The sequence below is a fragment of the Strix aluco genome, chromosome 24, assembly GCF_031877795.1.
Source record: "Strix aluco isolate bStrAlu1 chromosome 24, bStrAlu1.hap1, whole genome shotgun sequence".
In the NCBI taxonomy this organism is placed as follows: Eukaryota; Metazoa; Chordata; class Aves; order Strigiformes; family Strigidae; genus Strix; species Strix aluco.
The window spans coordinates 9,653,868-9,666,399 of record NC_133954.1 but is presented as its reverse complement, the minus strand read 5'-3'; the positions used below and the strand labels follow the sequence as shown (position 1 = coordinate 9,666,399).

Genomic DNA, 12,532 nt, shown 5'->3' with positions numbered 1-12,532 from the left:
GGAGTCGCATTCACTTATGAGATGACCTGGCAGAGCAAAACTCCTGGTTACTCCTTTTTTGTCAAAAGCTGGAGGTTATGGAACAGGCAGCCTTGGAGGAGGAGGAGAAGGGGCACAAGGGCAAAACCATTTCAGGATCATATATACGGTATAGTGTGGGACACTTTTCTAGCATCACTTCTTGTATATAGACACCAATTTCTCTTGCTACAGAAATGGACTCAACACAGCCTGAAACCTTCCAGGAAAGCGCCATCTCCAAGGCCTGTAGGTAGCAAGTGTCTGAAGAACCCCAGTCATTCAGGTACCAGGGAGCAGGTGACAGGTGCCCTTCTCCCATTGTAGAAGATCATGGTGAGAAGATGTCTCAGTGGTATTGCTTTAATCTCATCTACCAGACACTCAACCCAATACTGTCCAGGGGCCAGAGCAAAATAAGAAAATGCAGCACTGGAACAATTGCAATCGTGACTCAGAAGAGTGGCCATAGGTAGACACTCTTAAATCAAGTCTTCTTTAAAGATCAGTTCCAGCCCTACAGGAAGTCCCAGACTTGATGCAGAAATCTCTCAGTAGACGTGTAAGACCAGTGCTTCACAAGAGATCAAAAGAGATGCTTATCATGGTTCTAAAGGCCAATTTCCATTGGTTGGACTCCTCTGTGTATACCCCAGTTGTTCTCAGAGCTCTCGCTGTCGGAAAACAAATCTTTCCCTTTTCCTTTCCCATTGTCTTCTCCCACCTTGTTCAGTGCAAAGACAGACAGGAAGACAACCCACCACTGCCCTTTCTGGCCTCAAACCTTCCCAGTCTGTCAGTCCTCACACTCTCATTTCTAAAAATATAAAGATACTGTGCTGATGCTCTTCCAGTTTTCAGTCTTCTGGAAACTCTAGGCTACCTACAATATATAAGAGCTTGCCACTTTCTTCTGGGAGCCCCGGCTGCCTCCCACCAGGTCTGGGCTAGTTTCCTTCTCCTGCAAACTGCTACTGACATCTAGCTGCTCCGCTCCCCGGGCTGTGGCCAAGGCCTTCCCAACCCTCCCACCCCTCCCACCCTTCCCACCAGGGCCGGCACTTTCACAAGGGAGCTGTCCTAAATTCCTGAGAGGTGAAAGAGGCCTAATGACACGGCCAGAAGGACTCTAATGATCCAGACTTTATGAATATGCCCCTGGAGAGCCCCCAGGGGGTACAGACTCAGCTCCTAAGACACTGTGATGTTGTTTGTGGACCTGCAAGTTGGGATGCGTCTGGAGAGCATGAGAAGGTGGCTTGTGATAAACAGCTCCCCAGCAGAAAACACCCTGGAAACAACCCATATATTAAAGAGCTGCAAATTATGGAGCTGCAAACCTTGGGCTGGAAACTACATTTCCATGAGATTTCCATATTTCTTTGTGCTAATGAGACAGACCCAGGAAGCTTATGAGTTCAAATAACCGAATGAAAATAGGGGGAGGGAAAGCTTAATTTATTTTTTTAAGGTCTTTAGAACAATTATTTAATTTTATCTTAGCTTAACAAGTGCACCCATTTCCTGAAGACAAAAAGGAAAAATAACAAGGAAGAGGGCAAGCGTGTGCCATGCAAGGATCTGGGCAAAGGTGCTGCTGAAGGCCCGCGGAGAAAGGGGAGGGTCTGATGGGTAAAGCTACAGGCCCACAGGGACCAAGGGATTGCAGAGGAGCAGGAGCCATCCTCTCCGCTCTCCGCAATAATTACCGCAATAGGCATGCAGACATCCTCCACTCCCACAGAGGAGTAAGTCATCCCGTGTTTCTGCCTGCATTCTTCTGATGTGCTAAAATGATAACTGTGGAGCAGAGGGAGGAATGTGTGCTCACTCAGAAAAGATGCTTGCTGCAGACAGCTATTGGGAAACTTCTGCAGAATCACAGGCAGGCCAGGCGACGCTTCCAGCGCTGCAGCATCACGGCAGTTTCGGTTCATTCTTACCACCACACCCTGACTCCAATTATGTTCTCCAGTCCGAGTAATGAAATCCAGGCAGCCCTTCCTATACACAAGAACTTTACTGGAGTTTTTCCCTATTCTGAGCTTTGCTCCTTTGTATTTAGGGACTAAGTGGAGCACAACCTGGGAGGAAGGGCGTGCTAACATCCAGGCACTGCAGTCTGATACAGGAGACCTGGGTTCAACTGCGGACTCTGCCAGAGGCGTGCTCTTTGTCTTGGAGTAAATCACTTGGAGCAAATCTCTCCACACCCCTGTCTCCAGTCTGCTGGAGATAGCACCGGAATGCTGCTGGCTTTCTTTGTACTGGATAAGTAACATCCAAGAGTGCAGAGATAAGGGAGGCATCTTTTCAACAGAATTAAGCAGAATAAGAGCAATAAAATGATGGGCAAATCCAGGAACACTGGGATAATTCAGTCTTTCAGTAAATGGGATTATTTACTTGCCATAATAATAGCTATTCTAATCCACAGTCCTGACACGGAGCGAGGATTTGAGCAAGAGTCTGAGCTCACATGTTCCCTGGCGAAGCAGCCTTGGAGAATTTCTTGCAGTGAACAGTTAGTTTCAGAAAACTGCGGAACGCCTGTCTCTTGCTCAATGGCCAGTAGAAACAGGTTCTCCCTAGAGAAAAGGCCACTGCTCTTGAGTCTCAGCAAAACTTCTCATGAAAATGAGCTTAGCCTGAATTTTGATGTCAGAAGACTGAAAGGATTCTTACCTTTTAATTCTCTGCCTAGCTAAGATTTGGAGACATTAGTGGCAGAGAAGAACCTCTAGTTTGTGCTTAATCCATCTTCTCCAAGCCAGTGGAGAACTGTGTTGGGCAGCGATTGCTGTGCCAGCTGTAGCAGCAATTCTGCCTTTATATTTCCTAGGACAGTAGTCCCAAACCTCTCATTAGAATGCAGCACATATTAACAGCAAAATTGCCCATAGGATGTTTCACTCCCATTCACTGCTTCAAAACACCCACCCTTCCCCAGCAACAGTCACTATCCATAATGATGAAAACTGCAGAAATATCTTTCACTGAACAACAGGAAATACTTAAAGTACTCTTCCCTTACTTTACACTCTCCACATAAAGAAACAAATCCTTTGTGAATTACTGGAGAGCCACGATCATGTATGAAGAACCTTTCATCCACGTCCATTAAGAGATCACTCCACGGTCTCACTTGTCTCCTAGCAGAGTGCTCTGGATTTGTCATTTTGCCAGTGGAGAGACTTAAAGGTTAATCTCTGTGTCTCTGATCTTTCCACAGAGTTCTTACATCATTCCTCATACATCATTCGAGAGTCAAACTTCGTATTTATGCTTTCTTTTTCATCTTACATATTCCAACATCAGCACCTTGCATGAAAACTGCTTATTCGACTCAAAATAAAATGAAAATAAATTAATGAGAGATAAAGAGCTCTTTGATGCAATAACCTTTAATGATTTCTTCCTGGTATATAATTTAGGACAGTGTTGTTCCTGGCTTAATGTTGTAAAGTTTGCATCATAAACAAAAAGCTGATGATTCATAAAACATTATTGCTAATGTATTTTTGAAATTAGCAAGAGACATGTAAAGTATCTTCCTTGTCTACCAGGATTCTTGAAAGGAAACTTCCCTTTGAGAAATTATTCTTGGCACCAATGGCTAGAGTAGCCAGCCTTATGGGAAGAAGAAACAGTGGTGACACCCACTGTGGAAGGTATAAATAGAGTTTCGCAGCAACGGACAACTTGCAGTCTGATTTAATATCAAGCTGTGCATCTTGCTTTGGGCTTCTGCTTGCATTTCCAACTGCTGTCGCCATGAGTTGCAACATTAAGGAGACTATTACTGTGTCTAGCAAAGGCAGGAGCAGTGGTGGCAGCTGTATCATTGGTGGTGGTGGTGGAGCACGGATTTCTTCCTATGGGATAGGCAGTGGCAGAGGTTTTTCTGGAAGGAGTTACTGCGGTGGAGTGAATTATGGAGGGGGACTGAGTGTTGGTAGCTTGGCTGGTGGGAGCTATGGAGGTGGTAACTGCTATGGCAATGGCCTTGGGTTTGGCCTTGGAGGTGGTGTGGTTGTTGGTGGTCTTGGTGGCGACTGTTTGCTTTCATCCTGCGATGAGAAGGTCACCATGCAAAATCTCAACGACCGCCTGGCTTCCTATCTGGACAAGGTGAAGTGCTTGGAGAAGGAAAATGCTGAACTGGAGTGCAGGATCAGAGAGTGGTACGCTACACAGGGCCTCTCCTGTGAGCCCCGGGACTACAGCTGCTATTACAAAGAAATCGAAGATCTTCAGAATCAGGTAATTCCCCTTTTCAGCTGCTCCTCCCCTATTTAAAGCTTATTTCTGAATTTATATTTAGAACCTACTGCAATTGTTAGAGGTAATGTTGGTGCTGCTAAATGTCTTCACAAACAGAAATTTTGGCAAGTTCCCCTATGGCATTGCTGAGTGTGGGTGCGTATCAAGACGCATGCTGCAAGGCGATACAGGTGGGATAATACCCTTGAAAAGGAAAAGGATGCTTTGCTGCATCGTGTTTTGACTATGCAATTATAAATATGATTTTACCAAGTGTGCTCTGAGGAAACGTAGTGGTGTCAGCCCAGAAGGAAAAGCAAAGCAGAGAACTGTAGAAGAGCAAGACATACAAATCAAATGCTGTATCAAACAAAGCATTATAAATTGTGGGTGAGAGGAGTTGAGTATTTGGAATTGATTGCCACAGTGGCACCAACAGCTTGACACTAGTATGTCCGGAATGAAAGTTATGGCTGCTCTTAAGGCTTAAAGATACCTTCCAGCTATCTTCCCTCAGGACCCCTGAGCCTGAAGCCCAGAACACGCCAGCTTGAATGTCAGTTGAGATTTAATGTCTTAAGGAAGGGTCTTTAGGTTCTCTTCTATTTGGAAGCACATTTGGAACTTGCCTTCAGATCTCGAAACGGGGAAGTCCCACCTCACAACTCTTTGACTCCCAACCTCTCCACAGTTGACCTCTTTTCTTTACTGACGGTGAGTTAAGGAGGCAAAGGCACCCCCCGCAGCCGCTCTGCTCAAGGAACAAGGTTACTTAAATAAGAAGGTAACAGAAAAAGGAAATTGTGAAGAGTTACTACCTAACTGCAGTCTAGATAGACCTCCAGAGCATAACAGCAGAGAGGAGTGAGACATATCTCGTGGTCTGCTCTCTTCCAGATTGTCTGCGCAACCATTGATAATAACAAGATCATTCTGGACATTGATAACAGCAGGATGGCTGCCGACGACTTCCGTGTGAAGTGAGTGCCCCTCTCTGTAGACGAACCCCACTGCCTCCTCCCTGCTCCTTTACATCTTGCTTGGGGAGTCTCAGTGCACTAATTACAGAGACTTCAGGCAAGTCTCACTGCAACACCACATTAGGACAGGACGGAGTGATGAAAGGCATTTTGCTTGTGGTCACCAGCCCTCCCTTAATTAGTATTCTCAGGTAAAACGTCTGGCAGCAGTGTTTGTTGGTGAGGGCTGGGGACCGCCATTGCAGGGAGGGGTCCTTAGCTGTGTGGCTGGCACATTTCCATCACAGACCAGTGCAGATTGGGATCAGCACAACAGAAATGCAGCTGAATAAGTGATATCAAACATACAGCGATCAGGAGCTGGAAAGAAGTAGATGAGGAAGGAAAAGCTTTCACACAACAGACATGAAGTGCAGTGCAGAAACGCCACGCACGGTGCCTTCAGCTTAGACAACAAAGTACAGTTTAGAGCGCAGTTGGGAAGAGATCTTCACATAAACCGAGCACATGAGAGGTTACCCCTCTGAATTTCTGCTTCTTGCACAAACCAGGTACGAGACGGAGCTGGCCCTGCGCCAGAGCGTGGAGGCTGACATTAACGGCTTACGCCAGGTCCTGGATCAGCTGACGCTCTGCAGGTCTGACCTGGAGGCCCAGCTGGAGTCGCTGCGGGAGGAGCTCTGCTGCCTGAAGAAGAACCACGAGGAGGTAGGGTCCTGCCCTTGCCTGCAGTGCCATGGCCCTGACATACAACTCTGCCTACACGAATGTGCTCTAAATTTAAAAGCAAAGATCAACCACTTTCACGCCACAGCTTTCCCATCCAACAGTTCTGGGGCTCAGATCCATCTGCCTCGTGGGTGGTGCTGGAGCTCCGGCAGCAGAGAGGCGGCTGCGGCTCTCGGGGCTGCGCTGGCGCTGGGAGTGCCTGAGGGGGGTGAAAGTTGCTGCTGACTTCAGTGGCTGAGAAATTACCCAACAGATTTCTTGGGGAAAACACTTGCGCCATCTCCCAGCGCTTCTCCAGCCGTAGCTGGGAGGCTCCTCTCGCAGGGTCACTGCTTTTGGCCACCAAACGCTGCTCTGCTCTGTTGTCTTTCAAAAGCTGGTATGAGTCTGATCTGGGTTCTATTTCCAGGAAATGAATTGCCTGAGAAAACAATCAACTGGAGATGTGAGTGTGGAGGTTAATGCCTGCCCTGGACCAGATCTCAGGCAAATCTTGGAGGATTTGAGATGCCAGTATGAAACACTGATAGCGCGCAACCGCAAGGAAGTTGAGGATTGGTACGAGTGCAAGGTGAGCAACACGCCTGCTGCGAAACAAACTGACAGGCCCATTGCAGGGCACAGGAGCGCTGCGGAAAACAGCCGGGGAGACAATCAGCAGTTCTCCCTTGACAGCAAAGCCCGAGATCAGCACTCGTTATGCCCCGTGTTCCACAGCAGACACAGGCCTGTCTGACCAGTTTGTTATGTCCCATCTGGAACAGCAGCGTTTGCCGCAAGGCTCTGTGGTGTGTTGTTGGAACTGAGATATCCCACATTTGGATTAAAGAGACTTAATAGCCCCGAGGTTAATGCGATTTGTAAAAAGAGTAAGCAGCTGAAGCCGACGGTTAACGCCCAGCGCACAGAGAACTCGCCCTGCTCACTCTTCTTTTGGCTAGCTGCTCACTGTATTCTGCTTCTGTAAAAGCAAGTCCCATTCACACAGATATTCTCTGAAGCTCTTTATTCTGGATTGATGATTTTCAGATTGAGGAGGTGAATCGGGAGGTTATTACAAGCGGTCAGGAGGTAGAGACGTGCAACAACCAGGTCACCGAACTGAGACGCCAATTGCAAGCCCTGGAAATCGATCTCCAGGCCCAGCTCAGCCAGGTGGGTGGTGAGTCTACTTACAGCTGGGATGTGGCTGCTGCTGCATTTCTTAGCCTGAACAGCCAGACCTACCAATCTGCATGGTGGGGGGGAATAGCTCTCTCATTTTTGGATTGGAAGTAATAAATTCCAGGGTGACACTTAAGTGAATGTTGTTTCTTTGGCTTTCTTGTTTATCAGAGAAATAATTTGGAATCCTCTCTGGCTGAGACTGAGTGCCAGTACAACACCCTCCTCGGTGAGCTACAGAACCAGATCACATGCGTGGAGCAGCAATTGGCTGAAATAAGAGCGGAGATCGAGTGCCAGAACCAGGAGTACAAGACCTTACTGGACGTCAAGTGCCGTTTGGAGCAGGAGATTCAGACCTACCGGTGCTTGTTGGAAGGAGGACAGCAGGACCTTATGTATGTAGATCTCTAAATCCGCTAGAGAATAACTGAAAATATCAAGGATCTGCATTAGACTGTGAATCTGACATAATCTTTAGTCCATCTTAATGCTTTGAGATTAAAAAGCTGTCTCATGAGCAACTTTACTGTGATGAACATTCAAATCTGAACCAAACATCACTCCTTGGCATCTGCAAAGCAGAGAAACCAAATCTCTAACTGCTAGTTACAACACTGTAACTACTGGTATTATGTCAGCATTCATAACAACCTCTCTCCTATAGTAAGATGGGTGAGAACTGTCGAAATAAGAATTAATTGCAACACTCTGCATTGCATTTCCATGCCAAAGGGGAGCACAAATGCAAAGCACCTCTGAAAGTGAGAAAAGAACACAATGTAAAATACTCTAACCCCTGTAAGAGACATAGTTTGAGACTTTGTGTCATGTAGTCAGTCAGCAGCATCATGTAAAGTTCTAAAATTCCCCATTTCTCTCACCAAATTTCTCCCACTAGTCATGGAGGAGGAATTGGAGTAGGAACTGGTGTAGGAGGAGGAGTCATTAGGACAAGCCACACCTATACTACAACTTCATCTTCCCACTGCCAGCCCCAAGTCCCACCCTGCAAGACTGGAGATATACAAGGTAAGAGCTGTGTTTTCACAAAAAGAAAACTTTTTCCAGTTTGTTCCTTTGTAATAAGGCCAGGAGACAACACACACTCCTAGGACATGCTACTGGTATCTTCTCAGAGAGTTACTCTGCTACAGGTACGGTCTGCTACAGTGGATCCGACTGCGGTGCAAAGTTGGCTGTCACTAAGAAATAGGTTTATAGAGAGTCCTGACTCAATAGGGAGTAGCAGAAAGCAAGTGAGAGACAAGCGGGAGCAGTAGAACTAAGAGGAGAAAGGTGGGGAAATGAAGCATAAAGAAAAAATCTGGAAGTAGAAGTAAAGAAGAAGACAGCCAAACAAAGCTTAGCAAAAGAGGCTGGAAGCAGTGAAAACAAAAGCAAATCTGTAATTTCACAAGTGCAAATTCCCGTTAAAACACAATTATTTAGGGAATTTCTGGGGTTTCCTGGGTTGTCTGCCAACTGCTCCTGTTTAACAGGATACTGCTGAAAGCAGGGCACTGTACAGGCCAAATTTTTGTTATTTGAAGGATTTTATCTCTGTTCCAATCAAATAATGCTGCTCTGTTTTTTCTCCAGTGACCTGCAGGAGAATTTGTGATTAAGGAGGAATGGACCAGAAGATGACATACAGAGAAACCCACAGACAGAACACTCGATGTTCACTGCACGCCTCTGTGCAGAGAAAGTAGAAGTAACTCAGCGATGCTTTGCCGTGTCTCTGAAGGGGCCTGTTGGGGGCCACCTTCTCTGTTCTGCTCCTTCTGTTCTGTAACGCTGTAATCTCTAGAAGTTACTTGAGTTAGTCAGGACCACTAATGTACCTGCTGGTGAAAAAACTTCTCTAATAAAACTTTGCTTCTGCCTGATGCAATCAAGAAACCTGTGTCTGGAGTCTGAGTTCCTTTAGAAAATGAGGTGCCGATCCAGGTACAGGGGTCACTAACCTGCTCGGGGTCGTACTCCCCTGAGGACAAAGCTGCTTTGCCAGCAGCAGTTGGAGAATGGCCACCTCCTCCCCGTCAAAGCCTGCAGCAGCGTTGCCTGTTCCTGCAGCAGCGTTGCCCGCTCCTGCGCGGCATCCTTCGGGATCTGCACGGACAGCCGCACCAGGCAGGTGCTTCCCACAGAGCATTGTGCTAAAACTCACTGCAGAACAACAAAGGGGGAAGTGAGTGGAGCTGGAGCTCGTCAGTGAAAGGAGAACAGAGAGATCTGTGATTGGCATCTCCATGAAAAAGCAGGCTCAGGATGGTGACCGTCCGTCCGTCCATCCGGTCCCTGGCCTAGCAGCCAGCCCTGGCACACATCTCCAGCTGCTCTGCAGCCGTGGGGGCATTAGGCCGGGAGATGCGCTGGCTGATGGTGACTGTGGTGTCAGTCACACACGTTTTAACAGCACTGCACTGCAGTCATCGGGGCGGGGGGGTGTGTGGGGGTGTCTTCTGACCTCTCCTGTCTTCTGGGCTTCTGTAACGTAAGCACGTCTGCGTGAGTCTGCCTCTGCTGAGCAAATCCCATCTCGTCGGTGTCAGACATCTGCCTGGGGAGAGGAACCGCGCCACACGAGTGCCCCTTCTCCGGGTGACTGTAAGCAGAGCTGAGAGCAGGTGCTGAGATGACAGCATCCACATTTTGTCACGAATCTCCTCTTGAGACAGCCAAGGGGTGGTTGGGCATCTGTAGCTGTGCAGAGACACCCACAGGTTGGAAGAAGCAGATGGCCTGAAAGCCCTTTTTATAGCCTATATAGCATGGCACGAACATTTCCCACACCTAAACACATGTGAAATATTTTGGGGCCCTTTGCTGAGAAATTAAAGAATATCTGAAGCATAAAAGCAAGTGCATTTCCCCAAATCTCACTCCTGAAGATACCACACAGCTGGAAGAATTTCCGCCTCTGCTCACGGTCAGGTTACGCGCGGCAGGAAGCAGGGAGAGGGGAGCAAAGGGCAGGAGGTATTTTGGCTTCGAAGCAGAGAAGCGACAAGGCTGATCCCTGGCGGACGCGGCTGCGAGCAGCACGGGGCTGGGGAAGGCAGAGCTGGGAGAGCCACGCTGGCTCCGCTCCCACCACGGCCTGGCCCGGCCCCAACGCGCGTCTGGGAACAAATGCCAGCAGAAAGGGCTGACAGCGGCCGCTGGCTGCTGTGCACCGGGGGAGGCGGCCAATGCCCGCGGCACACACCCCTGCTCGGGGCCGGTGCCAGGGTTGCCATGTTGCTCTTCCCAGACTGGGATTTCTCCCCGGCAGCTCCCACCACTGTGCAAGCCCTTGTACAAACCACGGGCTTCTGCAGACGTGCCCCCCCGCCGCTTGTCTCCCCCAGCCGAGGATTTTGGCTAAGCAGCACGAATCAAATCCTCCCTGAAGTGAGAGACGGTTTCACATCGCAACTAAAATCCTGTGAATTTGACATCTGAGTTCTCACTTTCTAACTGCTATTGCGCTGGCATTTCCCTCTTCCACCACATAAGGAAGAATCGACCAGAAGCACCTGTGAAAATATTTACACTGTTTTGTTTTGGTTTTTTTTCAGACAAAAGAGAAACTGAACGTGTGTTTGCCTGCAAAAGGCAAAGCTGGTCATCTGTCCAGCTTGTACCAAGACTCAAGCAGAAGTTCTTCATAAGCACTATATTTGATTTCCGATAAAAACTTAAAGAGGAGCTGGAATAATAAATTATCATTACATGCAAATGCTGCGTGTGCTGAAGAACAAGGAAATGGAGGAGCCTGGCACACAGGGGCGGAGCAGCCCTGTTGGTACTTTCCAGCTCTCTCCAGAAGGTGTCAGCTGTTCCCAACTGGCAGATCCAACGAAAGGCCGCCCTGGAGCCTCCTGCACCGAGGCCCGGGTCTGGCACAGCCCTCGCCCGCTCTCCTCCGCCTGCCCACGGCGCTGGACCCTGCCCCGCCGCAGGGCCTGGGCCTGAGAGCGGACACGCTGCGTAACGGGGGACTTACAGTGTACTAAGAGGCCAGGAGACGCCGAGAAGTTTGCCTAATACCAACTGTGGCTAAATGGAAGTTGCTGTGAGACAGTACAACGAAAGAACAATATTATGTAATGAAAATAATATTCTATAAGAATGTAAGGATACACAGCACTCAGGAATTTCAGTCCTCCAGCACGTACCTGCAGCGGCTGCGCTGCCGGGGGGCACACGCGTTCCCCCCCGCGCTGCCCGTCCCCGCGGGCCGAGCGCTGCAGACACGTCTGCGTTTCTCTCCATGGAGCATCTGGCGATGCCGGAGGAGACGGACAGGGCAGGCCCCGCGCCCCGGCCCGCAGTCTGCTCTCCAGAGGGCACTCGGCCCTCGCCCAGCCCGCCGCGGGTGCCGGGAGAGGCTGCGCAAACCCGCGCTCGTTGCTGGGCTCAGGCTCTTCTAACAGAAATCCTGGGCTGACCAGGGGAAGTCGTGTCTGCGGTACGTGCCGGGGAGATCCCGCCAGCTGACACCACGGCCCAAGCCACCAACCAGCCCCACCACCGCGCTCCAGCTCGCGGCCCGGTGCTCAGGGCTCCCACTCGCACTCGGCTGGACGGGACCGATTCTGTGCTGAGTCTGTGGCAGGAGACGCCGCAGCCTTCCTCCCTCCGCCTCGAAGACCCTGGCTGTGTTCTCCTGGGTGTAAGTGCACAGGACGGAGGCCAGGCTGAAACTCGCTGCACCAATTTGCTAATACCTGTTTATGTTTTGCGAATGGCACTGGAATGTTTTGCGTCCTGTCGTCAGGCAGGGGCACGGCGAAGCCCAGGCCCTCCGCTGGGGCTGTGGCTGCGTTACGCCGGCAGAGCTGCAGTTCAGACCCTGCGCTGACGAAGGTCTGGCCGATGAAGTCACATTAGCTGAGACCCCCAAGGAGCCGGCTGAGCAAGGGGCTGGTGAGACCCAAAAGGAAGAAGTTCCCAACCAAAGGGTTTGTACTCTGAAATCTTACAGCTCTGACTCACCTAATTACAGCTCCTATCATAATCACCATCGTTCCACTGGGTGGTGGATCTTTTGAAGGTGCCCTTTAATGTTTCATCAGTACTAGTCTCTGCAATAGCGAATGAGTAACAGATCAAGTATACGGCACGCAAGAATTATTTTTTTTCCTAAAGGAGAGATGTTTGCTGGATTGGGTCCTACTGGCTGCTCTTACGTGGAGGGCAGCAGATCACCCCCAGTGCTGCAGCCCCTCTGAACCGTCAGGGGGGGGGAGACGCTGCGTCAGGACCACCAGGGGCCACGAGGACTCGCTGCAGGGACATCCCCGTGGCCACGCATCTCGGGTGTGGGCGGGTGGCAACACTTACACCCTGTCTTGCAGAAGAGTGCAGGAGAGGTGGGGACTCACTTT

The 12,532-nt window shown here is 49.5% G+C and overlaps 1 protein-coding gene across 1 annotated transcript; it reads left to right on the top strand.

Moving 5' to 3' along the window:
* The first annotated feature begins 3,792 nt into the window (after positions 1 to 3,792).
* Positions 3,793 to 8,782, top strand: LOC141934033 (keratin, type I cytoskeletal 19-like). The gene is made up of 8 exons (XM_074849188.1): positions 3,793 to 4,281; positions 5,179 to 5,261; positions 5,813 to 5,969; positions 6,400 to 6,561; positions 7,020 to 7,145; positions 7,326 to 7,552; positions 8,056 to 8,186; positions 8,757 to 8,782. Exons 1-8 carry the CDS (start codon positions 3,793 to 3,795, stop codon positions 8,780 to 8,782), a joined length of 1,401 nt encoding a protein of 466 aa, XP_074705289.1.
* The last annotated feature ends 3,750 nt before the right edge of the window (positions 8,783 to 12,532 follow it).